Source organism: Truncatella angustata (genome assembly GCF_020726525.1).
Source record: "Truncatella angustata strain MPI-SDFR-AT-0073 chromosome Unknown BKA67scaffold_2, whole genome shotgun sequence".
Taxonomy (NCBI): domain Eukaryota; kingdom Fungi; phylum Ascomycota; class Sordariomycetes; order Amphisphaeriales; family Sporocadaceae; genus Truncatella; species Truncatella angustata.
In genome coordinates, this window is record NW_025763382.1 from 1,843,623 (window position 1) to 1,870,960 (window position 27,338).

Genomic DNA, 27,338 nt, shown 5'->3' on the forward strand with positions numbered 1-27,338 from the left:
ATGTTCAAATCAGGGGGAAAGGGAGTGCAAGAAATCAGGCCCCGCGCGATGTCGAGGCGAGAGAAAGGACGCCTTGTTAGAGCCGCACATCAGACGCGGAAGCTTATCATGACAGCCGTAGTCTGCATATGTAGTGACGCCGCCGAAAGTTAAGTTCCTAACCAACCATGCACTCAATATGCTAGTATCCTTTTTTGTAGACCTGGGAAACGTCCAGAAAGCTGTCATTCGGTCAGCGACACGTTCCGGGGAAAGTGATCAGTACTGTATTCGTGCTCTGTGTGTCAACTCTTTCGATGATGGCTTAAAATCCTAGATCTAAAGTTTATACCTGAGCAGCGGGGCGGCACACTCTTGTCCGACAACCGGCGTGCACTCGTGCAAATATCTCATCGAGACAATCTGTGAAGCAGAGGGGGGTTGGAGATCGCGCTCATAGCTGGGTGAGACACACATTAGAATATAACGGCCGAGCACCCTTCCTATTGTATTGGTTAGCAGTCTGCGTACTCATCTAAATGACTGAGATCGTTCCAAAGTTCGTCTTCGACATGTGCTAGCTTACACAAAAAGCACAAGTAGTGCGCATTGGTCGATGACCGTTTTCACATAGTTGCCCGTGACTCGTAAGATAAATGTTGTAATCGTCGTAGTGATTGGCCGATTGACCAGGCTGGCTGCGAATGGGTGCGGCTGTAGATGCTGTTGTAATGTCTAACGGGATCACGCAAACAGCAGAGGCGAATATATTTATGCATCAACGCTGTCAGCGAATACATAAAAATATAATCTCCATAACGCAACACACTTCCATATTTCTCCACCGTAAAGACAAGTGAGGGTTCGGAAGAGGCACCTAAGCAAATATTTGTTAGTAATCAAAACAATCGTAGAATGAAAGACACAAGCTTCGGTGTCGAAATACATGTATTTGATTAATGCTTCGCGGAAGAAGTGTGCACAGGTTGTGTCCTAATCGGGAGACAATGGAACACGAACAAACGACGAGCTCGGTGGCGGATTCAACATCCGAGCTATTTCTACTGTCGATATCATAAGAGCAAGTAATCAAACCTTCCTAGAGCCAACCTCAATGATAGAATTTGGAGCCCAGGGCGATTACATTGATGATTTATCTGGCACAGCTAAAGTAAAAATAAAAAAACCCTTTCTGTCTATACACCACTAATACAATAATTGAATTTTGGACGCGAGAAAAAAAAAATCGACCCAGCTTTCGGGATGCTGATATTTATACGTAAATATACTTGACTGACCTAAGTAATTGTTTGGTGTAGTGCTTATACTCCGTACCATAGTCCCAGCACTACACGGGCTGCAACAAAAGTGCCCCTATTTATAAGTCAATAGTGGGCAAATCAGCCCTGTACCAACGCCATCCCAATGCAATTTTGAGTACGTGTATGACTCAACCAACAATTTCCCGATGTTAGTATCATAGAACTCCGAGGCAGCCTTGCAACGCCGCTTGATTACATCCAATGACGCCCTTCGATACACCCAAAGACCACCAGGCATGCCCAAAGAGCACGAGAATGCTCTATGCAGATAACTGCTTCGCCATTGTTGTTTTCGTTTGTATCACACCCCATCGTCTCAACATAACATCATCCATTAACCCATCAAGGATATATATGTCGTAGAAACCAGCGCGTAGAACTACGACTGTGTCCGCGTGCGTATATGAAACTTTTCCCGCAGCCTGTCTGTAAGTCTTGTGTGCTGCGTGAACTGCTGGGCGCCTTCCTCGGTTGAGCGACCTTGCTCGCGTATCTGCCTCAAAGCCTGGATTCGTTCGTCAACGGATGCGTGTCGCAGTCGGTTCCAGTCCAATAGGCGCGACCTGCGCCGATCCTGTCTCTCCTGTGGCTCAGTGCTTTGCTGGGCAGCTCCTTCCTCAGTGGTGGTACCAGGCTGCTCAGCAGAATTCCTCGCATCACTCGCGGAGCCTTGAGGACGAAGATCGAGACGACTAGAGATGCCATGTTAGTTTCGTAGATGCCAGTCTCAATCTTTGGGGACTTGCCATAATGGACATGTGCCTGACACGTTAACCAGCCACGGGTCAATGCAGGCAGGATGAAATTTGTGATCACACGGAAGGACCCTGACGTCTTCCCCAACAGTAAAGTCTTCCGTACAAATGGTACATCCTAGGTGCTCATCCTGTATAGTACTATCCTTGCTGGCACCGGCTTCTCCCGAGGCCGCTGGGACGTCGGGCAGACGTTCAGTTTCAACTCTTGTCGAGGCAGCACTTTGAATTGCTGCTGCGTCCGGAGATGTTGTCGGAACAGGCTTGGGGGAGTCTAGTCGACGGTCGCCGTCTACGCTCCCTAATTCTTGGTCCGGATCGCCCTTGACAGGTTGCGGGTCACCAAACTTGACAATGGGAAGAGTCTCAAGGACAGCTCTTGCAAGCCCTCTGGCTCTGCTTTGCCTCGGGCGGCCCCCATACCCAGCACGTGGGCCGTATCTTTCGGGATGCCGGTGTGCGCGCACAGCTCCAGTTGCAATGATCACCAGGAACAAAAGCGTGATCAATCCGGTAATACTGTACAAGATGCTCATAGCAACGGCAGAGTTGTTTCCACCATTTGTGTCTGTACTTGCTCCTGATCCAGCCGTGGTGCCGTTGCCGCTTATACCCGCCACCAAAGTGCTCGAAGAAGCAGCTGCAGTCAAATTCTTTGCGGCCCAGGCATCATCAGAGCTGACCATGCTCCAAATGGACTGATAGGTAAGGTCGTTCCCCACAAGTGAGCAATAATGCATCGCGGTATTGGTCGTGTATAGAAGAATCGCCTTCGGATGATTGGGCAGATCCATCAAACCGTTGAGAATATCACTCGGAGAAATGTTTCCTGAATTCGGATCGCAAGACACATAAGCGATCCGGCTGGAATCGTTGAACAAATTGTAGTTGCTCTGATCCACGCTGACCATTGTACCCTGAACGGATATTGCCTATCACATCTTAGCCTGTGGCACGCCAAAAAAAGGAATTGAGTTTTGTGTACGTTGAGCGTGGACAGAGTTGCGTTCAAGCCAACTCCCGTCGTCAAAGGCACAACGGGGTACTGGGCAGTGACTGGCATCGTCTCTGACGGCTTGAAATTGACTACCATTTCATAGGTGGCAAAGTATTCCGGAAGCTGCGATTTTGGGTCGGTTGAAGCTCCGCCGGCAGCTACAATTGCAGGTAGCAACACCCCCAGCACCTTGGAGAAGCAAACCATCTTTGCGACGTCTACACCACTGCACCTAGGCACAATTTCGCTCTCGATTTTGACACGGTCGGCCGGCGAATCGTGAGTAGGCTTGTCTTAAAAACGAGAGGCGATACTAAAATCGCGAGGGACGATTAATTTCGACTCTTTTGAGGTTGTCGCATCTCGCTGAACATGCTGTCTCTCTAGGTTCGGGCACCGGAAGTTGAGGGGTAGTCACTTGCGAAATACAGTATCCGGACTCTGCGGCCAGCGGTGTGCATTCCAACGCCCGCCTACTAGATGCCTTGGCGTTTTGGGGGGGAGAGTTAACGATTAGAAGAATGAGAAGACGAAAGAAACGGAAGACGGAACAGGAGTCACCCATGCGTATGCATAATGGACGTCTCCTAGGCCAGTGATACTTGACTTTTGGCGGGCTTCGGATCAAGTGGAGAAGATGGAATCTACTTTGGACGACATACTGAGTCCAGGTAACTCCAAGAAAAGCCCCCCAGCTTGGCTTGGGGCTGGGGCATAAGGGCCAAGATGGCTCACATGGGCGATCAGCTATCGCCGAGTGCTCCGAACGCAATCATAGTAACTCGGCTTTGTACTCAAGACAGATTGAGGCTCGACTGCTTAACGATCTGACTGTGCGCGCTACGCACCCAGGCCCGTTTGGTTGCCTGCCTGTTTCGTGCCCAGAAATTATTGGATTTGATGTACCTGCCGAGACGGACCTGAGGTGGCGTCTCTCCAGGAGAGGTTCAAGAGTCTGAGACGTCACGTCGGTTTTAGCGTCAGGTTTTGTTAAAGCGAGACGGCGACTTTGGGCCAATTAACATGCATCATTTCTCGCATGGCTAGCCTTTCTCGGTGCCGATGGTGTCCCTTGGCGTCGATCACTCTTCCCGTATCCGGCATTGAGACTGACGAGTTTGGACCAGTCTGCACGAGACGATGAGCCTCGCAGATAAAAGTCCGAGTGTCAGACTTACAATCGGCAGTTCGGCAGTTCAGCAGTTTGCTCAAACTATTAACGAGCACTTCTATTATGACTTGTGGTGATCATGAAGAGGCATCAGCAGCCAATAGTGTGCGACTACTCCGCTGACCAAAGGCTTAGTGATGGGAGGACTCGGCAGGCTGAGCCACGTAAGACCGCCATCAAAGAGGAAGGTGAAGTTTCCAAAACCCCAAGCTACGAAATCTTCACGACTGTTACAGTTACATGGAACATCAAGAACATCCGAGAGATAAAATAAAGAAAGGAAAACAAATTATGTTTCAACATTTCCCATGTTGACGACAGGATGAGTAACGTTGTCGTTTTCTTGTTTAAAAAAAAGAAAAAAGAAAGAAAAAAGGTAATTCAGTATCATGCGCTTGCGCATAGCAATCTATAACAACAATTCATTGACTGCTCGCAGCCGCCAGCCACAGCGCTCGTCGAGTTAAATACAACACAGTATACCAACAACGCTCTTATAGCCATGCCTTGTGTTTACAGATATTCATGGCCATCTATGTCTGTCTAAAGCGAGCGCTGCTGATCAACGTTCATCAAACCGTTCCAACAAAACCAAAAATGCATTCAAGTCGCCTCGGCATACTCAACGAGGCTTAAATTTATCTAACACAACATTTCCTCCTATTCCATTGGCTATGCGATGGGTATGTCGAGTGTGATTCATGTCGCGAGACTGAAGACGAAGAACATTGACATAGGTGCTCAGTATCATGCCAGGGTGTTGCTACCCCAAGATCTCTTTCGTGAATAGATGGCATTCGCTCAGATGCTACTGAATGTAAAAGTTGTCTTGTCATGTATGAAACTTTTTCTAGCCAGGCATGTATACATGTGCAGATCCGGATCTCGGTATTATTAAAAGGTTCAATGGAATCCTTGAGCAAGGCCGCTTCACCCTGGCCTCGCATATTGACTGTACCCTGTTATGCGTCTGAGACCCCTGTCTTGCGGCTCTTGCCTGAACATCATGTGTCTGAGCCATACACATCAGAACCGACGGGAAGTCTGCTGGAAACGCCGAAACCGTTTGATTGTTTGAACAAACACTGTCCGTCCAAAAGGACCACAAGGATAACGGCTTGAAAACATACAATTCAGATGCATCATGAGCAAAAGCCTGTTCAGGCATAGTACCCATGACACATAATGGGCCTTTTTTACCCGATCACCACGTATGAGCCTCCTTCCGAAAGGTTGCACCCCTCTGGGCATATCCCTTGCGCTTTGATCAATACAGTCAACGAGCTGTATCTTCCAAATCACGCACATGGTATGATCGGCCGAGAGCTATTATGGCACATGTATATCATCGACAGTATGACCTAGAGTCATATATTAACAGTTCGTTTCTGCTAAGTATACGAGTGAATTTCGCGTGTGGCCAGGTTATGATGCTAATTGCCACACTTGTGTTTGATCGTCTACTCGTGGCTAGAATGCGCCCAAGTAGTCAGTAATAACAGTTCTGGGTGACTATTGATAACATCATGCATACCTGCATTAAGCCCATATGCCACATCTAGCATTAGCAATCACTTCGGACATGCACCGCAAGAGAAATGGACAAGTTCTTCTTGCACCTTGGTAAGAGATACCGATATATCTTAAGAATTCTACTTAGCAATCCATCCAGGATGAGTGGTCAAGTACCAACTTGAAAGCTCATATCTCCTCCATGTCTTCGAGGTCATCAAGTACGGGAAAGTTGCCAGCCTCGACTCGTTCAGGGCGAACGAAGACGCCATGTTTGAAGGCGGATTCCTGACCCCAGTATCGGTTGCCGTTTATGCTGCCATCGTTCTTGCCAACCGGCTCGTCGAGCTGAACACCGATCCAGGCGCCTAAGCCTCCGGGGATCTCTTGGACATCACCGATGTACATGATAACTCCTCTGCGCGAGTCTTCACCGCCAACCCGGCATCTCTTGCCCACCGCGAGGCCACGGCTCTCGACCTCTTGGAGAACGGCGTTAATCTTTGCCTGCTCAAGACTAGGTGCATCAGGGTTGAAACGGCCTAACTTCTCTGCTTTCTTCCAAGCTAGAACAGAGTCTGTTTTCTTCTCGTACTCATCCTCTGGCATGACATACTTCTCAACGTTGGAGGTGTCAGTGTAGTTAGGCCGCGCGCCAGCAGGTCTTGTATCGTATACCTGTATGGATGGTCAGTCACGCTGCTAAGCGCCGCGTCCTCTCTGTAGGCGAAGCCAATAATTGCCAGCAAGAAACATGTGCTGATGAAACCGGCACAACGATGAAAAAAGAAAAGAAGAAGGAAAATAGGTCTATATATAGCGAACTCACGTGTAGCTCTGCATAGGGAGACAGGGGAAAGCTGGTCAAATAGACATTGTCCTCGTCAGCAGCCTCGATGGGAACGACAGCCTTATTGGCAGTTTTAAGCGACAGTCGCTGAGAGGATGGCGGGACTCCCGTAACAAACTCAAGTTTTGACTTGAGTTGACTAATGGTCCAGGATGGGGTGATGCGTCGTTCGGACGACGAGTTGTCAGAGACGATTTGAAGCGGGATGTCAGCCATCTTTCGTCTATCTCTAACGCCTCAGTCTCAGCTAATGCAAGTGAAACCAGATGATATCAGGGCAAACGCCAACCGACGCTTACCGCAACTCAATGATAGGTATTGAAAGCTTAAATCGACACTTGAAGGTGTGGCACAAGCAATGGGTGCGCCTAAATGTGAGGTTCTAGTGACCTAACCAGTTGAAGCCCAAGCTGGAGTTTCAGATGATCTGTTGGAAGCCACCTAGTTTGGTGTAGAGTGCTGGGCCGCCGTTGGTAACAGTGGGTGAATGTCCGGAGATAGAGGAGAAAGGCGGGCAGTTTGATGTAATGCTTTTTTTGTGCTTGGTGGGTTGAAGTTGTCTCGGGTATCCCCATTCTGCAGCTGAAGGCAGGGACGCAAATTCTCCGTGAACAATACCCGACACAGTGGTAAACTAGCACTCGACCCTAGCCACAAAAAGAACGCCCCCTGGGAATAGCAGGCTCCAACACACTGGAATTAGGAGCACTCGACATCGATTTTGGCAGATATGTATGCCATCATTTCCCCACGTGTCCCATTCGCCCCATGTAACCGCCTTGTGATACTGCGTGGCAAGCTGCTCCAGCAGTACCGGAAATCGTCTTGGAGCCATTCACGGCAGAAAACAAATTTGAGAGTTTGGAAGCTTGTCGCCAGCTCTTGCGGTCAGACATGTCGGCTCTTCCCCGAGGGTGCTCCAGCTTGCATTCAACAATGGCAGGAAACCTGGCACCAATAACTTCATTGGACAGTACCGTTCGCAACCTCCCCGAAATGGCATTTTTTATTGGTACATGATGGTGGCCTAGTTGTATTGAGGCGAGCCGAGATCCACGACGTCGACCTTATATTCATATAATGAAATTATCTAGAATCTAAATGGATCGATAGCGGCACACCATTCTGTAGGTAATATATAACTTCCCGCTTCCAGGGATATCAGGCATAAAGGCACTTGCAGACTTACGTACCCACATCAAACGATATTCAAACGGAACGTCAATAGGATTTGAGAGCTTTCTGACGTACCCGGTTTGCCTGTCAAATCTCAGAGCCTCGTGGGGCAGCGCGGGGGGCCAGGCCAGGCTCAGTCATCTAAACCATATTCAGACCATCTTCATAGCAAGCGCGTTCGCACTCGACTCTACTCCATCCGACGAGAAGGGCTTGTCAGGCGGTGCTTTTTCTTGAGGCTGTGCCACGAGATATCTGACAATGCATTTGTTCCTGCGAGATCAATTTTACTTTGCGGAATATCACCCGGAATTCCTGGCAGCCACTAGATTGTTCCTTGATCCAGTTCTCATCATGCCTTACAAGAAAAGCAAAGGTGTAACGATAAACCCAATCTTTCGAGCATGTAGACAGCTCAATCAGGACATGTTCACCGCCTCTTGGGTAACAAGAATCTGCATAGATCCCAGTTGTCATAAAACGGTGCCCGCAATCTAACGGCTATGTCCTGGGTTGCGGTGAGATCGAAGGGGTGTCACTACTAAGTTGATCGAAATGGAAGTTTCCTCAGTGTACCGCCACGTTCATAGCCTTCCCTGGTGGCTGCCTCAATGACGTCTACGCGTGGTTGGACTGATGGCGCAGTGAGGCTTGAGTGCCTGAGCTGCCCAGGTCTAGCCATTGACGCAAGGCCAACGAAGCTGACAGGCTAACCATCGGTAAGGCAGGCTGCTTCGGTCTGTGTTAGGGCACAAACAAACCCATTGGGCAATCGTGGGAGATGTAGATGCATGAAAAGTGCAGAGCTAAGGAGCCCAAAGCAGTGGCCCGAAGAGTGACTGGTTGAATGACAATGGAGGTGTGCAACGTTCGTCGATGTGTCTGGCTAAGAAGTCGAGATTGTGTGCATATGCTCGCCCTCACTTGACTCTGCATTGCACCCACGCTCTTAGACTAGGTAGTTATGGCTGGACAATCCCCTCGTTGAGACACGAAGTCGCTATGCGCCCGACCATCTACAAAAGATTTAGAGTTGCTCTGTTTCTCCCTGAAACTTTCGGCTCCAGATTCTTGATGGAAACAATGCCAATCATTGTCAGTGCTGACAATGCTATTGCTGCATTTAATCAATTATAGCCAGGCTATAGCGCTTGTACCTAAAACGCACAGTGTGGCTTCGGTAAGCTTGGTGATCCGACAAGCAAACGGAACAGGAGGAAATGTCTGGTTCATGCGTTCGGGCAGCAACAAATACACCTGGCCGAGAGCTGATGATAGTGTCGCTTACCGCTACAACGTGGTTCACCAGATCCAAGCCATCGTCGCGGTCGAGACTCTGCACTTTGGCCCTCCCATCTCATGATCATGATGAAGGATTTAGGTAAAGCTGCTCTAGCACGTTGGCCTTCTGCAAGCAAAGAGCCAGTGGCTGATGTACCCCACTGCACCACCAACTACTCAGGTGTTTTTTTTCTCGCATGAGTCGTAATGATGGTCCCTGAAAATCTACCAGCGATGCCAAGATGCGTCTACCCTTTTCCCCATTCCAGCCTCCGTGGAAGCAAGGAACCGTCAAGCATCACTGTTTCCAACTAAGTTGAAGTTCACAACAAACAGTAGGATACAACAACAGTATCGTATACGGACACGTCTCTGCACTTGTCCTCTCCACAACAGGACCTACGTACGAGATGATCCATGTAGCTTGATTGAGTGGTACTGTGTTTGCATTGACGGGAGATCATGGTTCATGAGTATGATGCACGCCATCGCTGGGAGTTCAGCAGGCCGGTCTGATGGATCAAATGGGTACAGGTACAGCCCCAGTCCCTGGTGTAGCAGCAAGGTGACAAGTACCTAAATATGTGCATGGTTGACCGCCAATTCACCAACCAAAGAGGGTTATTCCCGGTTCACGGGGCATTGCCGACTCAAGGCTCAGAGAAAGGGACTCCATTGTGACATAGCAGTTGCATTCTCTGGCTGTCGGACGTTGTCGAGACAAGCCTCACCTTAAACATGGTACGTGTGATGATTTAGGAACGACGCCGGGGGAAGGAAAGAAAGAAAAGAAAAAACGTTAAAGCTCGCACAGACATTAGGCTCTGTGCGTTTTCCTGCGTTAGATTCAAGAGCCTCCAATTTGGCTATCTTGCTGTACACATGCCCGGAGAAAAGGACAAGGCTTTGTTGCTGCTTGGAACCAGGCGCCGGGAATGGAAATCGTCCATGTGAACAAACGCACCCGGCACGCTCGCTTGGGCGGTTCACGCTCTCCGATCTAAAACTTCATCTATACTTAGGTGCGAACAGGCTCCCAGAAGAGGGTCCTTCGCCAGCCCAGATCGGGGGCTTCCCCTCCAACGTTAAGCTATTTTGAGCAAGCTGCTTGACCTTCCGAGCAATGCCGTAACCCAAGAAAGGCCATCACTGCACCTTTACAACTGCGCCAGCAACTAGCACTGGGGGCATATAGCAAAGTGGTTTCAGCGTCCCCACAGACGTATGCAATTCATGACACCTGATCGTCCCGATCCAGGAGGGATTTCTGGCATCTCTTAAGTCTCCGATTCGTTCTTTTCGGGCTCCTCATGCCCTACACCAGGCTTTCGAGGTTTGGTGGCCCTGGGCGGTTCGGCAAAGTCCTGGATGATGCTTGATATGCATAGGCGTTCTAGCCCATCGTTCGGATCTGTAGTTCATTTCAACACCTCACGCTGGCTCGCAACCCATGCCCAATATCGTGTAGGGCTCATGCCTTTCCTGATCGAGCCTGACAGGCAGTACCTTGTCTCAGGTATTATTCTTGAGCTTCTTGGAGCACTAGGCGTCTATTCAGATGGAAATACCGCGCTTTACGTTGCTTCTTCGGTGTATGGCTCGACTATGCGCTATTAATCCACGGAAAGATCATTGCCTAGCGTCATGGCCAGGTACATTGAGGAGAATGGTGGACTTTGTTCACTGGGAGCTCATGCATGATTTCGTGGCCACGCCCTCACGCCCCTTGTCCATGGTAGTCGACAACTCATCTGTTCTACTTGAGTCTAACACCATCTGCGGTTCGCGACTACGACAACTTGTGACCATGACCTTGAGTAGATCAGCGAGGGTGTGGCTCGAGATTCTTCTTCATCGACACCAGCTCCACCCCATTCGCCTGCTTTAGAAATACTGCTTGCTGTCTGAACTCATTGACGACATCTTCTTCGCCGCCTCTTAGAATATTTGGGCTCTATTATAGCCGTCTGACTTGACATATAGAGACTGTTGTCCCTCGGCTCCACAACTGTAGTGTCTTGACACACCTCCTTTCGACTCACCCCTCCCTTGTCATCACCTACTTCCTCTTTTGGAGCCCTTGAGTCTGAAACCCTGTCACCTCGACCCCCGGTACTGGCTCATTCGCTGTGACCGTAACCACTTCCATGAACTAGCAGTCTCCAACCCACGGTGAGTTGCTTCAGAATGATATTTCTATAGTTTCTTTTTCATTTTTGAGATCCCAATTTGCACTACGCAAGTTCCCGGCGTGGGACCCCGTTACCCACTCACCTCTATTCTCTTTATTCTATAATGCCACTCCACAAAAGATGCTCATAGTCGACCAAGTCACTCTGGCTAGCCAGACCCTGGACAGATACTTAGACTGACTGACGTATTCACCCGCTCCGGTGCGCCTCCTACAAGCCTTCATTTGTTCTTCGATACGTCGTTCATTGGTGGATAGCTGCCTGAACTACGCCCAATCATGTTAACATATCTCGAAACGCGAGCCACGATTCATCCATTCAAAGTCCATCTTAGATCCTCCTACTTTCTTCCCAACTACCACCATCTACTTGACCCATTGAATGATACAACAATACTCACGCACCAGAACAAAACTTGGTAGATACTCAAAAATCTGACGTACAATCTAATCAGCAACTTCGGTCTCGAACTATCCACACTGTCAGGAAGCCTCGTGTGCCAGGAACGAGACAATTTTCTTGCGATAGGAGGTCGTTATTAAACATTGTGGGAAACTCGAAATCTTGCGGCCTGGTTTGGATATCAACATTCTATTTAACTCTCGTGTTAAAACTGTTGTAAACAGTGGCTTGCTAGAAATCCATGACGACTAGCCTGGGCCAGGCTGCGTAGGAGACATACCGACATCGTGGATATCGCCTCACTCCTCAAGGGCCCGGACTCGAAGGAGTCTTGTATCCCGTCGCCTTCTCAATACACTCCACCAGCGTCAGTATCACCATCCGCCGTGGCCACCACAACAGCGCCGGCGCCCACGGGGGCTCCTCTGTCTGCCGGACCAGCTCCACGGCTTGGACCTGCCCCTGGACCATCACCAGGTTTGACAATTGCCGGTAAGCGCAGTATGTCATCACATCCGGCGGAGCAACCGGCCAAGAAACAGACGAAATGGTCGCCTGAAGAAGACTCTCTAATCATAGAGCTTCGTGGAAGTGGCATGAAGTGGGAGGACATATCGAAAAGATTGACTGGACGAAGCGCCATAAGCTGTCGACTTCACTACCAGAACTATCTGGAGAGACGTAGCGAGTGGGATGAAGAGCGCAAGACAAAACTGGCTAGATTATACGACAGGTACGTTGATTTTCTTCCGTAGCCGTTGCGGCTCTATGATACGCAATGTTTCTGGTCCGCGAAGCAGAATAGTAACAACATTTGACGACTTTCTTCTTCAGGGCGAACTAACACTCGAGTCAGACTGAAACCTGAGATGTGGGCGAAAGTTGCAGAAGAGATGGCTGTACCATGGCGAGCAGTGGAAGCAATGCATTGGAAGATGGGAGAAGACGAAATGGCCCGCAGGGCAGGTGTCTCGCCATTCATCCTGAACGCATCTGCAACAGACGAATATCATACAGGAAGCCACAGACACCCTCACAGAAGCCATGCACATTCTCGGTCGCAGGGCAGCATATTTCGAGACGCAATCGACCCAACACGACCTTACGGCCGAAACGTCGTACCGTCCCTGCCGCCCAGTCCGGCCCCAGGCCGGATTCCTGGTCCTGTTGTGCCGCGCAATGCAGAACTATTAACGGTAGTAGCTCCTTACATACCCATCCCCCTCGACCACAACGAGCAAATGAATGCATATTCACATTCCGGAGGGGGTCCACTGGCACCGATCCAAACCAGCCAGGGTCAGTCGAGGCCAGGAATGCTTCCTGGTCTGGCTGAATTGACAACTGGTGTCAGCCCCTACAGTACTCCTGCATATTCCATCGGCGTTCCCACACTCAGCCCAGCCCAAAGCTCTACAGCAAGTCCTGGCCCCTTCATGCCGGCCATGACCTACTCCTCACTCGATCCAGCTGGCTCAAAACGTCGAAGGAGCCCTTCTCTTGGTCCTCATGACTCGAATAGGAGAAGGCATCTAAACACAACACTGGAGACATCGATACCGAGACACATGCCTTGAGTACACCAGAAACCGTTCCATTCGGGTCGGTCCATTTTTGCGTTCAATCTTTACATCTTCTTTTTCAATCGCCACATAGATTAACTGTCGAACATGGCATCTACATTGTCTACATGCATTTGCAAAGGGGTTGGGGCGGGCGAGCAACGACGCACCGGCTTCTAGGGATGGGTTGGGCATGCATATCACACAGGAGGCTAACGATGGGGGCGCAGGGTTTTGGGTCATAACGAGTTTCCGGACATCATGGTTGTATTTTGTGTGGTGTGTTCGCTGTATCTTTTTTTCTCTCTCTCTCTCTCTCTGAATAGCAAACCCAATGGCGCAAAAGAGATCGGAAAAGTCTCCATGAATCGTAGCATTCAATACTGGCAGCAGGCCCACGCGGGAGTTGTTCGGACTCGGTTTTGTTTTCTTTCTTTCTACCTTTTTTGTTTTGTTTTTGTTTTGCTTTTTCAGCCTAGCTGTGTATGGAACGACCTATATCAGCTTGACAGCATATGGGGAACCCTGTTCGAAGTTTTCCTTTTTTTTTTTTTTTTCCTTCCAGCTGCATTGTCACAATAGAAGTTACGACGACTTAGACTTCAAGCAAACCATGGTACGACCATGGACCAGTCAGCGGATCATGATGGCTACAAAATAGGTGTGGGCTACGCCTACGGTGTAATTTAACTGGAATAACGAAGTCAAATGCCATAGAATGAGACCTTTTATTGCTATACTCGGCTTGATATAGCCCACCAGTTGTCCTTGTCGTAGCCGCTATCAATGACCTTACCGCCCGCAGCGACCACGTCCTCTTCCAGCTCTCCCTTACGGTATAGGTGATAATACCGCAGATACGTGGTATCACCATCGCCTCCTTCGGCAGGCTTCGTTTTGCTCTTGAATACCCACGGGACCATTTGATCCTGGGCCGCGCCCTCATCCCACCCTCGCCTGCTATTCGCCTGTTCCAGGGCCCATACGTAGACCAGGATCTTCCCGGAGCCGGGGCGGACGCAGTCCAGGAGTGCCTTCACGCCATCCTGCCTCCTTTGCCTTGTAGACATGTGATGCAGGACCGCAACACAGATGGCGAAATCTGCTTTTCCCTCGGGGAACGGGAGCGACAAGCCATCAGCCACAGCGACGTCGCATTTGCGGTCGCCGCCGTGGTCTCTGGCGATGCGCACGAGGTTGGCGCTCCTGTCCGAGCCGATGATGTGGACTTTGGGGTTGACGGCCAGATACTTGCCGTTGCCACACCCAACGTCCACGCCCACGGACCCGGGGGCCAGCGATTCCAGAAAGGACGCGATGACCGGCCAGGGCTTGTACCGCGTCGCTGAGAAGTGCGGAGCGATGGTCTCGTAGACGCTGTGCACGTGCTCCTGCTCGTACGATTCCGCTGCATCCTCACTTAGGGCTGCTGGGACGCTGTCATTTGGAGCTGAGGAGGTAATTTCGGGAGCGCCCGAGGTGGCCGCATTCCCGCTGTCAGCTGCTTGCTGGGGTTGCACGGAAACGCTGTGATGATCCTGAGCCTGGTTTCGACTCTGGCTCGGCCCCGATGGCCCTGTTGCGTCCTTCCCGGATTCTGCGGCGGTGGACGGCATGGTTTGTGCTGCAGCTTGGGGGGGCGGTTTTGTCACCGCCTCTTTTGGTGTGCTGTTAATAATAATAGCGGTGCTTGCAAGGCAAATGGTGCGCCGACCATGGTGGCCGTGTTCATCTGGCTACCGCCGGCTGTTACAGCTACTGCGGGGATTGCCCACTTCCGTTTGCAGGGCTGGAGGCAGAGGGGAAAAAAGGTACGGAGTACTGCTGATCCAAAGTACTGAGACCGCTGCGACAACTGCGACAACTGCCGGGGTCTACCTCCTCGTGGCGTTACCGGCATAATGGGTTCATGCCAAACAATGTGTCGGTTCTTTCTTTCTTTATTTTCTTCTTCTTCGCATCTGCAGTCACGGTGGGACGATTCCAGATCTAGGATGTATCATCCGGCGAAGCGAAGGGTGTCATTCAGTAGTGTCTCACAGCTGGCATGCACATGTTGTGCTTGATGCAGTCATGCTGAATAAAGTTTTGTTTCCTCTGAGCTCGCCTATGCATATGGTCGCAGCGGGAGGTTTACGGGGGGTTTAGCGGTGACCGGCTTGAAAAGCTTGGCTCTGCACATTCACGTTTCCGGTCTGACACAGGCTACAGGAGGTGCCTGTCTCACAAAGTCGCCAACCCTATTTGTCGTTCTCCAGAACATCGGTTCAAGATGTCGTAAACGCCTGGGCAGATGCCCCAAAGCAAGTGCTGATCGGCAGCGGCGGTACAATCGAGTAGGGCGGCTATCCAAGCCTAGAATATGACTCGCGCTGAGACAGGGTATTGTCTGGGCTTGCGCAAGCGCCAGAAACAGTCCTCGTGGGATAGATTGCTTTGAATTTGAAAATTTCTTCATTGTGTTTTACAACTTTACCTGGCGTCCTGGTTTGGCTAGAGTTCAGGTGTGTTGCACGACACGGCTCACAATGCAAATATAGACACTGTTCCGGATAGGTTCGTCTCAAAGTGAAATTTTTTTTAAAAAAAAAATTTCATCACTGCATAGCGTTTTGGGACCGTCCGACCACGTAAGCAATATAGGGCTTGATATAAGACGGAACAGCATATCGCGCGCCGTACGTCACCTCAAGAGCAGGACACTTGCGCATTGTCATTCGCAATTGGTTCTCGATGCGGCCGTAGTTCATGCAATGCTTCTATGCTGCAGTAGCAGCATGTCGTGAACTTTCAGGCGATGTTTACACCCCTCATTAATGACACGCACAATGGGCAGAGGGGGTACGATTAAAAATTTGCCATGCAAGGGGGTGCCAAACGGTCCAGCTTTGGGGCGTCTCAACTTATTACTATTCCTGGCCGTAGGGTGCTCTTGCCCCTTTCATGGTACTAACTAACGCCTACTGCTTTCCAGTATTCAAAGGACTCTTAGGGTCGTACACGTCTGTCGTGATGAGCTCGGGATATTGGACATCACCTTGCTTCAACACGCTTTCCATCACCTCCATAATAGTGATGCTCTCTTCCCAAGGCAGCGTAGCACTCTCCTTCTTCCCGTCTCGAAGACATCGAGCGACTTCATCGGCCTCCCAGAACATACCGTGACCCCAGTCCCGTTCCTTATCCTGAGGAATTGGGCAGTCGACAACTTCGACCTTGCCATCTCCATCCTTCTTGACAATTTTGTACTGTACGGGTGAGTACGCAGGTCCCATGACTTGGATCTCACCCAAGGGCCCCTGAATCTTGATGGCAGGACCACTGGTGTTGTGACCATCGGTGTCGGTGGCGACTCTCATGGATGTTAATCCAACGCCCATGCTCTTGTGCTTGGGGAACTGCACGATGAACGTGGTCGTCTCATCAGCGCCCGTAGTGTACTTGTTGATAGCACCAACGACATTGGGCTTCTCCTTCTCTTGCTCCGGCTGGCAGTGGTAGAGGATCTGCATCAGCCAAGTCAGGGAGTAGATACCCAAGTCTAACATGGCACCACCAGCCAAGTCCAGGTTGACCATTCGGTTCTCGTCGGGGAATGTAAGAGAACCATTGGGGCCATCATTGCCAAGGGAGTTGTCAGCGATGACCCTGTAAACGGGACCAATGACGCCAGACTGGACGAGCTCCCGAATCTTGACGCTGAGCGGGAAGTATCTGGTCCAAACAGCTTCCATTAGGAACAGGTTTTTCGACTTGGCCTTTTCGACAAGCTTTCGTGCCTGGGAAGCAGTCACGGTAAATGCCTTCTCACATAGAACATTCTTTCCAGCCTCGAGAGCAAGCATCGTATTTTGGAAGTGGTGAGAATGGGGTGTTGCAACGTAGACAACGTCGACGTCGAGATCAGCAACTAGCTCGGCGTATGATCCGTAAGCCTTTACTCCCTCTGGTGCGTTGACCTTGGAAAGAAAGCTTTTGGCACTGTCCAGCGAGCTCGAAGAGGCAACTGCGACGAGCTTGTGAGCGACATCGTGGACTTCACGAGACGCTGGGTCCGTGAGGAGGTCCTTGGTGAAAGCTAGACGAGTTTATCAGTACATCTATGAGTGAATGAGTTGGCAATATGCATAAACTGACTCTGCGCAATTCCACCTGTGGCCATGATACCCCACCTGATGGTATGCGGTTCCGGAGCCATGTTTGCGGTGGTTTGATGAATTCTAGAAAGAGGTTTGGGGCAAGGTTTTGTAATTATTTCAAGCTTAATTCGTTCGGAAAAGACCTTTAATAGTGGAAAAAAAAAAAATTTCGAAGTAATATATGAAGTTGCTTCGAAAAAGATAAATACGGAATGGACGCTCCCCCTCGAATGTTTCCTCCTCCTTCCTTGAGGTGGGGTAATACGGGGGGAATAGATGGATCCTTGACCTACCTGAGGTATTCCCAGATATCTTATTTCCATGACGATAACTCCGTTTGTCGCGAGCTATATAAGGTCCTGTGGATATTCATGACAAGTCCTGCTAGCTTACCAGAGGCTCTCTGATTCGCAATGTGACATTTCAGTTGAATATCGTGTATATATTGACGAAGATAACATACGTCATATTTATACATACCATGACCCCACCTCGAACCCTCGATGCTCCTGGTGAATTGTCAAGCTGAGAGGTCATATAGAACATAAATAACATAATGATTGGCCGTGATTGATAATTTATCGGTATCAAGATGTTGAAACTTGAACTGTAGCTACGGTCTTTTATATACTAAAGTATTACATTCACCGTGTAGTGACTTCTGTCAGTCGATTTACGTGAGGAAACAGCGACTAATTTGAAATATTTTGCTATGTCAACAAAGCTCTTCAGACCACATATCGGCAACAATCCACGGACGAACAACACTTTATTATATCCTAAAGCACTTCTGAAGCTCAATCGTCATAACATAACCATGGCAGCTATACCGTCTCAAGCCTCAAGCCTCTCCAAAGACCTTAGTCTGCCCGGCCAATCTCAAACCGCCACAATCCCGCGGCTGGTCTACGGTACCGCCTGGAAAAAGGACAACACCTCGGATCTCGTCTACACGGCCCTGAAATCCGGCTTCCGGGGCATCGACACGGCAGCCCAGCCGCGACACTACCAGGAGCACCTCGTGGGCGATGGAGTCCGGCGTGCAATCGTCGACGGCCTCGTAAGGCGCAGAGACATCTTCTTGCAAACCAAGTTCAGCCCCACGGGAGCCCAGGATCTGGACAATATGCCATACGACGCCGACGCGCCGCTAGCGGAGCAGGTCAAGTCGTCCATTGCCTCCTCGCTGCGAAATCTGGCGCCGTCGGGCGCGGCGGAGGAGGAAGCATACCTGGACAGTGTCGTCTTGCACTCGCCCCTTGAGAGCATCGAGGATACCATTGTTGTCTGGAAGACGTTGTCAAAATACGTACCTGACCGCATTCGGCATTTGGGCATCTCCAACACCCCCCTCGAGATCGTGAAATACTTGCTCGAGGCACCAGATATCAGAACCAAGCCCTCTGTAGTGCAGAATCGGTTTCATGGCCAGACAGGGTATGAGTCGGAGCTTCGTGCGCTCTGCCGGCAGCACGGTATTGTGTTTCAGAGTTTCTGGACCCTTTCAGGCAACCCGCGCTTGCTAAAGAACAAGATAGTCGGCACGGTTGCGGACTCTGCAGGTGTGGAGAAGGAGGTGGCGTACTATTCCTTGGTCTTGGGACTAGAGGGGATCACTATCTTAGATGGTACGACAAGTCAGTCACACATGAAGACAGACTTGGGAGGAATCGAAGCGGTAGGCCGGTGGGCTGAAGATGAAGGTAAGGATGTATGGACTAGGTCCTTGCAAGAGTTCAGAGCGCTGGTAGGGGATGTTTAAAGGAAGCCGGAACATATTTTTAGAATGGCGTAGCTTGATCGTGAAACTGTCAGGTAACGGCGATATGGGGATACCACGGATGTAGTTGTTATGTTGATGGAATACCTGCATAGAATGCAACAATAAAGGGTACCGCACAATACCGGAAGATTGCCGACAGATGCTGATCATATTCATTGTCGTTTAGAAGATGCATATTCTATGCTGCTCGCGGGTTCGTCAATTTAAATCAGTGCGTCCTTGCCAGTCGGATGTCATAGTCAAGGCTACGTGGTGGGATCTGGGAAATGATATTCCAAATTGCAGAAGGCATCGAGCGAATACTGAATAATGTGATTGGCATAATGGCTCTGTCAGCAGCCACTAATATCTGTACTATATGCATACGTGATGGTGTATGAGTAACTGACTCCAAAGGCATTCAACACTAGGGCGATAGGCCAAATACCCAGCGTCTTGAAGCCTGAATGCCGCTCTCAAAGATAATGAAGGGCCCCAACCATGCCCCAAAACTGCAATGCTTCCCACAACGCCGATGAGAAACTGGATAGTCCTCATGCAATTAGCCTCCAGCCGTGTTGAACCAGATAAATCTTCTATCTCGCTCTCCCATAGTTTATTTAGACCTGGTTTCCAAGCTCAAGGCATCCATCTATCCTTTCAAGCAGCTTCCAACTTCATTTTTCCACGTAGACCTGCTAGTTCATCCTGCTTGGAGCAATCATTAGCACGTGCTCGTTGGAGTTGATGAAAGCGCTTGGCATGGATTAGTTTGAGAAGACTCACTTCAGCTTTCCTCTTGCCGAGCACCGGCTCGGGGGTACTCCGATAAACAGTTGCAGTCTGTGCAAGACCGCCGGTCACTTCCTGGTGGCAACTGGCATGGTAAATCCGCCCTTCAACTTGTATAGCGTCTTCCCACACCCAATCCCCAGCATCGTCGAGATAGATCTGCTTGAAGTTTTCTTGACAGATGGGGCAGATACTATTCTTCAGAGCTGGATCACTAGGAACGGGGATGTACTGCATTTTGGGGGCCTTTGAAGATGCATTCTGCGCGCTGCTGGAGTCAATATTGGTGGCGCGATCTTCGTCAATAGTCTCCCGGCTGTTGATCCAGTCCTATTGTTCGTTAGTGGTCGCAGTAACCAAGATATGGATGTCAAATTGTTGATACTTACTGCTTCATCGACAAACCAGCTCCTGTGCTGTCCACTCTTTTCAGCATCAGCTATCCGTTGATTGACTCTAAAGTGCCAATCCATATGTGCTGTTTTCTTCTTCTTGCCTTCTTCGTCCGGAGTGAATCGCCTCCCGCAATGTGTGCACTGGGAGCCAAGTGCCTCAAACATGAGCGGAACCAAATGGGGTCGGTGCCTGTCGCCATTTTAGTTGCCATACATTTAGAGTCATTCTGGAGATACATACTGCTTTAGTGACGAGGGCTTCAAATCTATGTCTCTTGTCAAGTTCTCCAATGACGGAGGCCCAGTAGGAATAGGGGGTGGAAAAGATAGTGGCAAGCTTGGTTTTATGTTGGGCACCGGTGTCGCGTTACTTGCAGGCATTGCCGCTGGGAGCACGCCGGCTTTTCGTAGCATCTCCATTAGTGCCATGGGATTAGGTGTCGTGGCAACAACGGGTGGTTGTGGCTCGACGTGCCGGGTGGGCGGCGACCTGATGACAACCGCCGCAGGAGGCGGTTGCGGCGTAGGGACTTGAGGTGTGGCAGAACTCCGCGCCAACAGCGCAGCCAGAGCGCCTGACCCTAGAAGAGAATCTATAGACACTGGGGCTGGTGCAGGGGGAGGGGCTACTGCTACAGATTGTGGTACAGGTACAGGAGTAGGAGTTTGGGCAGGTGTAGCCCTTACTGTCACGGCGAGGCCAGCAATTTGATTCTTTATAGCCATTAACTGCTCTTGTGGCAGGTTATGTGCTTGAAGTATGCCTTGCAAATCCAAGAGCGCCTTGAGCTTAGTCTGTATACTAGGATCTCCAGGGTTCCGTGCAAATTCAGCCCTGAAAGCGGATATGAGGTTTTGTATGTCATCTTTCAGAGCATCTACACTGATCAGGGGTTGCGGCTGGATGCCATAACCTCCATACGATGGCGGCTGAAAGGCACTCACAGTTGACGGTGGCTGCGGTGTAGATGTGGAAGGGATGTGTTGGTTCTGTCACATATTAGTGCCAAGACTGCGCTACGGGAAGGCAACAACATACCTGATAGGGGTATTGAGCAGGAGCCGGTTGTGCTGGTAGGCCATAAGGTGATCCATTCATGATCGGTATAGGTGTCGGGTTTCCAGGATAACCGTTCATCTGAGTAGAAGGGCGCACGGCTGGTGGTGTCGAAGTATCTCGGTAGGGGACTCCTTGTTGAGGCGCCGGCCGACCTTGTCCATGAGCAAGTCTTCTCACTTGCTCATTGCCTGACGCCGTCGCCCTGATCAGAGCATTTTCGATGGGCTGCGTAACTTCAGGTGGAAACACAGGCCGTCTGTCAATGGAGCCAGGTATGGGTTCCTTCCATGTCTTAAACATCTCGTGCATTTTACGGCGTGTGGGCCCATCGGCCACAGCATATGACTCCCAAAAGGTTGTGTAGAGCCTTTTGGCGAAGAACAACGTGTATGGAGTGCCAACATTCTTGGATATTGAATCCAGCACGTATAGCGCTGGAAGTTTCTTATGTGGTGCGGCCTGCATGAAAAGTCAGCCAAGAGTTGCGCTTCAGGATTTACGTTCCGAAACTCGACAAAGTTCAGGCAAGGAACACGTAGGCGTAAAGCGTTGGCGATGCACTACTGGTGTGTGTGTGTGTGTGTGTGTGTGTGTGGTGAATTAGCCTACCTTCTTGATATGGTCTTGCAGAGCCTGTGAGATGTCCAGGGCGTGCTCTGTACTTTCTCTGGCTATCTGAGTCAAGTTCTGGATTTCATATCGACTATTAATCTGTAATCCTTCAAGCGCTTCTCGGAAGTCTTCGAGCAGAGCCTCAGCTTCTGGTGATGCCATGGCGGTAGAAGTCAAAAGTGTTTGTTTAGCCTTAAAGCGACAGGTTCAAGGATTAAATGTGTAGTAAGTTTGGGGGGACGGTTTGTGGCGACAGAGAACAAGACTTTTCTTCAGAAACAAAGCTTCCTCTTGTATGCGTGCACGAGAACAATAAAGAGCGGTTGTCAAACGATGATTATCACGATGGCCTGCATGTCCCTCTGAAAATCACTTCATCAACAAACAAATATTGCGATGTGGGATTCTTGGTCCAGCGCACCTCAAGAAAGGTAGCCGTAATAATTTCACCAACTCCTCTGCTTGGCGTCACCTAGCGAGAGGGAGCAGCCTCCCAAAAGATCTGCCGCCGAGAAGCCCTCAAACAACCCCGAATTGATCTTGAGATCGATATCCTCCGACGCCGGCAGGCGCGAATTTCCCAACTCTTCAGTGAAGTGATGCCCTGGTGCCGAAGCCTTGGCACCTGTAGAATATTGTCAATCGAGCTGCTGTAGAGATGATGTTTGGCGGATGATGGTCGCGTGTGGGTTCGAACTACCGTAGCTAAGCTTGATAACAAGCACTGGCTGGGCACCAGGAAATACCGAGCGAGTCGTAGTCGTTGCTGACTGCAAATGCTGTTGTTCAATGGGGGCACAGATATCGAGGCGAGTGATGTATCGTGTGAAAACTGGTGTTCTTGGTGTGGTTCTCAATGTTCAAGCAGACAAAGACGGAGGCAGAGACAAAGGCGAAGGCAAAGGCAACGACGGCAAAGAAATGCGGCGAGTGAGCCTTGTCGTACGCACGGACCAGGGATATTTGCTTGTCCAAAGGTTGTCTTAAACTAGTCTAGAATAACCTTAGTCTAGACTGGTCCTAAGTTACATAGGTCGGCGCTACAGTAACAAACTATCTGTTACGGCCACTTCACACAGGTAACATCCCTTTACAAGAGGCCATCTGACACTGCGCGGATCTTGAATTCTGCGACCGGAATCTACTGTGGTAATCTCATCTCGTTCTGTAGGCAACGTCTTGTGCTGGCTGTCATATTACCACGGTCATGCTTGCTTTTATAACATGTTGTTTTGTCAACCTCAAGGTCACAATATCGCAGGGTAGAACATGCAGGTCAATTTCAATTTCAGAATCAAACGACGATAGGCTTCGCCCATGTCTCTAAGAATTCATGTTGCTAATTAATTTTCAAAGCAGGATTTGCTATCCTCCGTATCATGGGTATCCATTTAAAATAAAATAAAAATAAAAATAAAAAAAAACCAAACGCCCACCCGATCCAGCCCTCGTCCAGTATTTGCTTGAAGCTCTGGGTTGCTTACTCAAACCACATTGTCCTTCTGGTAGATGCTTGGATTATAGGGATTCGGTAAATGGCTGGCCTCACTGTATCTGCTCGGCGTATTGCGCATAGCTGGGTGTTGAAGGGTAGGAGGTCGCTGGATCGAGGGAACAATGGGGGAGCCCCGGTCTAATACAGGAGAGTTTCCCTTCTCCACGTCGTCCAAGACTACAGGGCCACTGATCTGGTGTTTCTTGCTCTTTCCGAAGGGGTTAAAAATGGACCGAGTTCTCTCCTCTTTGATTGATGCATGGCTTGCCTTGCTCGTTGAGTAGCTGTCGCTATACTTGCTGGCCTCGTCGCCTTTCCAACCCCTCTCCGGCTCGATGGCGCCCGAGTTTCGGTAGGTACGAATGTTTCGGCCCTCTCGCTTGCCGAACCACCAGGACATGATAATGTTGGTGAAGCCAAAGATGTACGACAGGATACCTGCAGCCATGCAGACGTTCCAGAAGATGATACCCATCTTGTCTTGGGCGAAACGATCGTCGCTTAGCTTTCCAAGGATGTGAGATCCCATCAAGATCATGGAACCACCGAGCCAGGTAAAGCCGTGATTAGGTCCAAACGTCGGCCAATATATCCCGAACCAGGTAGACCAAACCCCCATCTCCGACAGGCCAAGTAGAGAGCAGACGATGATGATAAATGCCATTGGAACGTCGCTGAAAAAAGTGTAGCCGTTGGGCATCTTAGCTACGACCATGAGGACGGCTGATGATACGGCAAGTGTTGTAAAAACCATGATATTGCAGCCACGGACGATGTTGAGGAGAATGAACCCCGCGCCCTTTCCGGCTCCACTGAAGCTAAACATCTTGTTGGCAATTCTTTGTCGTGGATAGTATATGTTTTGATATCTATGCTTCAGATTAGGTCCTTACTCCTGGGCGGTATGTATATGTACGGTATTGGTGCTTCCTCTACAGCATGCGTACTTACAGTTGTGGTGGGCCCGTAATGGCTCCTGAGCGGAAGTGAGTGTAGTTATGTCTTTTTGGGTTTGATATTATCGATGATCTGTCCAGCAGGTCCGTTCAAGAAAGAGAAAAATGTGGTGAAACTGAGCGACGAGGTAGGGATCGTCAGAAGATGGTATGAATATGAAATAGGTCGGAAGGAGAAAAAGAAGAAGAAGAAAAGCAAAAAAGCAGAGGTGATTGTGGCTGCTTGTTTAATAGAAGTGAATATCAAAGACTGTCTGTTAGTGATAGTGATTATGGACGTCCATCAAGGACAATGAAGTGTATTGCTTCAAAGCTATGGATAATGAAGCTGCCACCTCGACAGGCGGGCCTCGATGTTTAAAATGAAAAAGAACCATTGTCCTGGGTAAGGGCGGACAGTAAAACGAATGAAGGACCAGTTTGAATCATAGCACGTCCAGCCTAAGGACTCGCTGCGATTGTTTCGCATTGACCAAGCGTTTCCTCGACCGTTAGCCAATCATTTCCGACGGCCAGGACGATTCTGGAGCCCAATGAAGCCTGATTATCCATGTCAACGGAAAAGGAAGACTCAAGCGATGACTAGGGCAGAACGCGCGGTTGCTGTACAGACGCGTCCCTGACGCTATTTGCCTTCGTAGACAAGACCATCCTGGTAGCAGTTCGATACAAAGTGGCTCACCTGGAGGATCCTCACGATCTAGGTTTAACCGCAGGGGAGGGCAGGAATAACCATGCATTGACGGGAAGCATCACATCCAATGATGAAGGATACTTTGAAGCGGAAGAGCCCGTTGTTGCATGGTACTGAGAGCGTTAAGGCATAGGCATTTTGAGACTCGCTGTCGCTTATACAACGATTGGCTATCATGCCAACAGGCTTTGTTTCAGCATTTTTAGCCAACAACCATACCCCACTATAAGACCTCAACTCAGGCGGCAAAGGCCACCACACGGCCAAGACCGCACCAAAGCTGCTACAAGGCAAGAAATGCCAGTCGGATCAAGCACTCGATTATCTTTCTTTTTTGGTTCGCTGATGGTACATATTGAATGGATGTCACGATATAAGTATTAATCTAGTAAGAATGTCGTGGTTCCGACATGACTAACAAAGACATATAATGCGGCACTGCAGCTTTGGATTTTACTCCTACGCCGGGCTTGTTTACTGGTTACGTATCACAGGCAGAGAAGGCCTAATACTATTGTGCGAATCATGACCCAATCTACATGTTCCTTACATAACAAATGCATTTGTTGTGGTCTGCTTCTGGTAGAACCCACTTCATGGATATTTCTCAATATACATAACTTTGCTTCCAGGTTTGAAAAGATGTTGAAACTCATTGGCAAGGAGTGGATTTGTATAAATTTCTATAAAAAATATTATTATTAAAAAGCCCCTTACTGTTAGACTATCTTATTGCACGCGCTTATCCGAAGCAGCAATAAACTCATTCTCCCATGTTCTAATTCAAGATGTTATTAACATGGCGCTCGCCACAGCGTTCTACAGCGCGTGTCAGTTCCTTTATGGGGCAACATTCTAGCGGTCTCGACCTGCAACGACCCTCTGATAGCACCCATGTGCTGCCAGCATTCAATCGTTGCGGTCGCGGGCAGCAAGCTGTGATTGGCAGAGAGTCAGAAAGGGGTCGTGCGAACCGTTTTGGCAAATTCCGACAGCGGGTTCTATTTTTGAACAAAGGCCTCCAGACAACCACTCGTTCTTCCCAGCTGACATAAATCTCGAAACAAGCCTCATTTCACTCGACGGGTCGCTTGCTCCAACTTAGCACCAAAACAAACCCAAAAAAAGAAAGGACAGAACAGGAAGAGCCTGCAACTTAAGCGCTCCTGCTAGTTTCTCGATCAAGAAAAGCTCAAAGAAAAGATGGCTCGCGGCAACCAGCGCGACAAGGCGCGTGAGAAGAACCTCAAGGCTGCCGCCAACACGGTAAGTACGACTCGCTGGGGGAGATTAGTCTTTGCTGCGTAATAAGCGCCCTTTGCGCTGTCCCTCTTGAGGCGGGAGGCGCGAGCTTTGCGCGTGGTGCCCACGGGGCATGTTGCGCATCGCAAGAAAGAAAAGAAAATTATACTTGGTAGTCATCATACTGCCCGGGAGAGATCACTGACCACACGCTCTTTCATCACTATAGAAATCCAAGAACACCAAGACCGGCTCCGAGATGCAACGGGACAAGGACGCTGTCGCCGCTATTATGAAGCAGAAGCAGGCTGCCGGTAAGGACACCGCCCACCATTGTCTATACGTCTCTGCACCAGTATGGTAATTTGGCTGACTTGAGCTGCACAATAGCCGAAGCCAAAAAGGCTGCCGAGGCAGGGGGCAAGAAATGAGAAGAACACGCCGGATTTTTATTACACCACCGACACCGAACACGAATCACGATGTTGCATGATATTATGGCAAGAGCGGGACGGCAGTTTTCCGGGCGTCTGGATAGAACGTCTTTCGCATAGATACCTCAATGGAGCCAATTGCATACTATGTTCTATTTCGTCGCCCCCCAGTTTGAACCTCCTGGTGGTACAAACACCGCTCGAGAATCCCTCATTGCAGGCACTGTGATTCTCATGGTAGCAGCACGCCCGAACCAACTATATCAGAGACTCTTGTTGGGCGCGCCGCTGAACGAGTATTTTAACAGTTGTATCTGACATGCGCATTCCTCCTTGTTTGCTCGACAACCTTACACTGAAGAACGGAATCAAAGTGTGCTAGGTTAGCCCTAGATTTTAGTTCCTGTTTCCTCTTCCTTTTTTCTTGGGTTTTAATTTTTTTTTAATTTTTTTTATAGAATATTATTTAAGTTCTTTTTTCAAACCGATGCACTCACATATCAGCCGTTTTTACCCGGTTAGCTCTCATCCCCCAACCCGCGTGATTCACACTCCGTA

At 49.6% G+C, this 27,338-nt stretch overlaps 10 protein-coding genes across 10 annotated transcripts; 4 read left to right on the forward strand and 6 right to left on the reverse strand.

Moving 5' to 3' along the window:
• Positions 1-1,680: 1,680 nt before the first annotated feature.
• On the reverse strand, positions 1,681-3,260 carry BKA67DRAFT_655051 (uncharacterized protein; the record flags this gene model as incomplete). The annotated part of the gene is made up of 3 exons (XM_046106673.1): positions 1,681-1,993; positions 2,069-2,988; positions 3,042-3,260. The coding sequence occupies 3 exons, from the start codon at positions 3,258-3,260 to the stop codon at positions 1,681-1,683; spliced, it is 1,452 nt and encodes a 483-aa protein (XP_045960973.1).
• A 2,371-nt stretch (positions 3,261-5,631) lies between these two features.
• On the reverse strand, positions 5,632-7,095 carry BKA67DRAFT_166476 (CAP-Gly domain-containing protein). Its single transcript, XM_046095194.1, has 4 exons — positions 6,886-7,095; positions 6,566-6,813; positions 5,759-6,414; positions 5,632-5,694 (listed from the first exon to the last, which is right to left on the reverse strand). The coding sequence occupies exons 2-3, from the start codon at positions 6,800-6,802 to the stop codon at positions 5,926-5,928; spliced, it is 726 nt and encodes a 241-aa protein (XP_045960974.1). The 5' UTR covers positions 6,803-6,813; positions 6,886-7,095; the 3' UTR covers positions 5,632-5,694; positions 5,759-5,925.
• Positions 7,096-12,140: 5,045 nt separating this feature from the next.
• Positions 12,141-13,214, forward strand: BKA67DRAFT_531995 (myb-like DNA-binding domain-containing protein; the record flags this gene model as incomplete). The annotated part of the gene is made up of 2 exons (XM_046099467.1): positions 12,141-12,370; positions 12,494-13,214. 2 exons carry the CDS (start codon positions 12,141-12,143, stop codon positions 13,212-13,214), a joined length of 951 nt encoding a protein of 316 aa, XP_045960975.1.
• A 123-nt stretch (positions 13,215-13,337) lies between these two features.
• Positions 13,338-13,857, forward strand: BKA67DRAFT_166371 (uncharacterized protein). Its single transcript, XM_046095192.1, has one exon. It carries the CDS (start codon positions 13,461-13,463, stop codon positions 13,779-13,781), a length of 321 nt encoding a protein of 106 aa, XP_045960976.1. The 5' UTR covers positions 13,338-13,460; the 3' UTR covers positions 13,782-13,857.
• Positions 13,858-13,904: 47 nt separating this feature from the next.
• BKA67DRAFT_634949 (S-adenosyl-L-methionine-dependent methyltransferase) lies at positions 13,905-15,099 on the reverse strand (the record flags this gene model as incomplete). Its single annotated transcript, XM_046105646.1, has 2 exons — positions 13,905-14,607; positions 15,078-15,099. 2 exons carry the CDS (start codon positions 15,097-15,099, stop codon positions 13,934-13,936), a joined length of 696 nt encoding a protein of 231 aa, XP_045960977.1. The 3' UTR covers positions 13,905-13,933.
• A 1,060-nt stretch (positions 15,100-16,159) lies between these two features.
• BKA67DRAFT_531997 (uncharacterized protein) lies at positions 16,160-17,397 on the reverse strand (the record flags this gene model as incomplete). The annotated part of the gene is made up of 2 exons (XM_046099468.1): positions 16,160-17,277; positions 17,337-17,397. The coding sequence occupies 2 exons, from the start codon at positions 17,395-17,397 to the stop codon at positions 16,160-16,162; spliced, it is 1,179 nt and encodes a 392-aa protein (XP_045960978.1).
• Positions 17,398-18,155: 758 nt separating this feature from the next.
• On the forward strand, positions 18,156-19,100 carry BKA67DRAFT_655056 (NADP-dependent oxidoreductase domain-containing protein; the record flags this gene model as incomplete). Its single annotated transcript, XM_046106674.1, has 1 exon — positions 18,156-19,100. The coding sequence occupies one exon, from the start codon at positions 18,156-18,158 to the stop codon at positions 19,098-19,100; it is 945 nt and encodes a 314-aa protein (XP_045960979.1).
• Positions 19,101-19,640: 540 nt separating this feature from the next.
• On the reverse strand, positions 19,641-22,428 carry BKA67DRAFT_166410 (uncharacterized protein). Its single transcript, XM_046095193.1, has 6 exons — positions 21,957-22,428; positions 21,327-21,806; positions 20,529-21,277; positions 20,282-20,477; positions 19,887-20,222; positions 19,641-19,808 (listed from the first exon to the last, which is right to left on the reverse strand). Exons 1-6 carry the CDS (start codon positions 22,119-22,121, stop codon positions 19,761-19,763), a joined length of 1,974 nt encoding a protein of 657 aa, XP_045960980.1. The 5' UTR covers positions 22,122-22,428; the 3' UTR covers positions 19,641-19,760.
• Positions 22,429-23,334: 906 nt separating this feature from the next.
• BKA67DRAFT_166653 (uncharacterized protein) lies at positions 23,335-24,668 on the reverse strand. Its single transcript, XM_046095195.1, has 2 exons — positions 24,406-24,668; positions 23,335-24,323 (listed from the first exon to the last, which is right to left on the reverse strand). The coding sequence occupies exon 2, from the start codon at positions 24,278-24,280 to the stop codon at positions 23,444-23,446; it is 837 nt and encodes a 278-aa protein (XP_045960981.1). The 5' UTR covers positions 24,281-24,323; positions 24,406-24,668; the 3' UTR covers positions 23,335-23,443.
• A 1,482-nt stretch (positions 24,669-26,150) lies between these two features.
• BKA67DRAFT_552934 (uncharacterized protein) lies at positions 26,151-27,275 on the forward strand. The gene is made up of 3 exons (XM_046101882.1): positions 26,151-26,370; positions 26,576-26,660; positions 26,737-27,275. Exons 1-3 carry the CDS (start codon positions 26,308-26,310, stop codon positions 26,775-26,777), a joined length of 189 nt encoding a protein of 62 aa, XP_045960982.1. The 5' UTR covers positions 26,151-26,307; the 3' UTR covers positions 26,778-27,275.
• Positions 27,276-27,338: the final 63 nt, after the last annotated feature.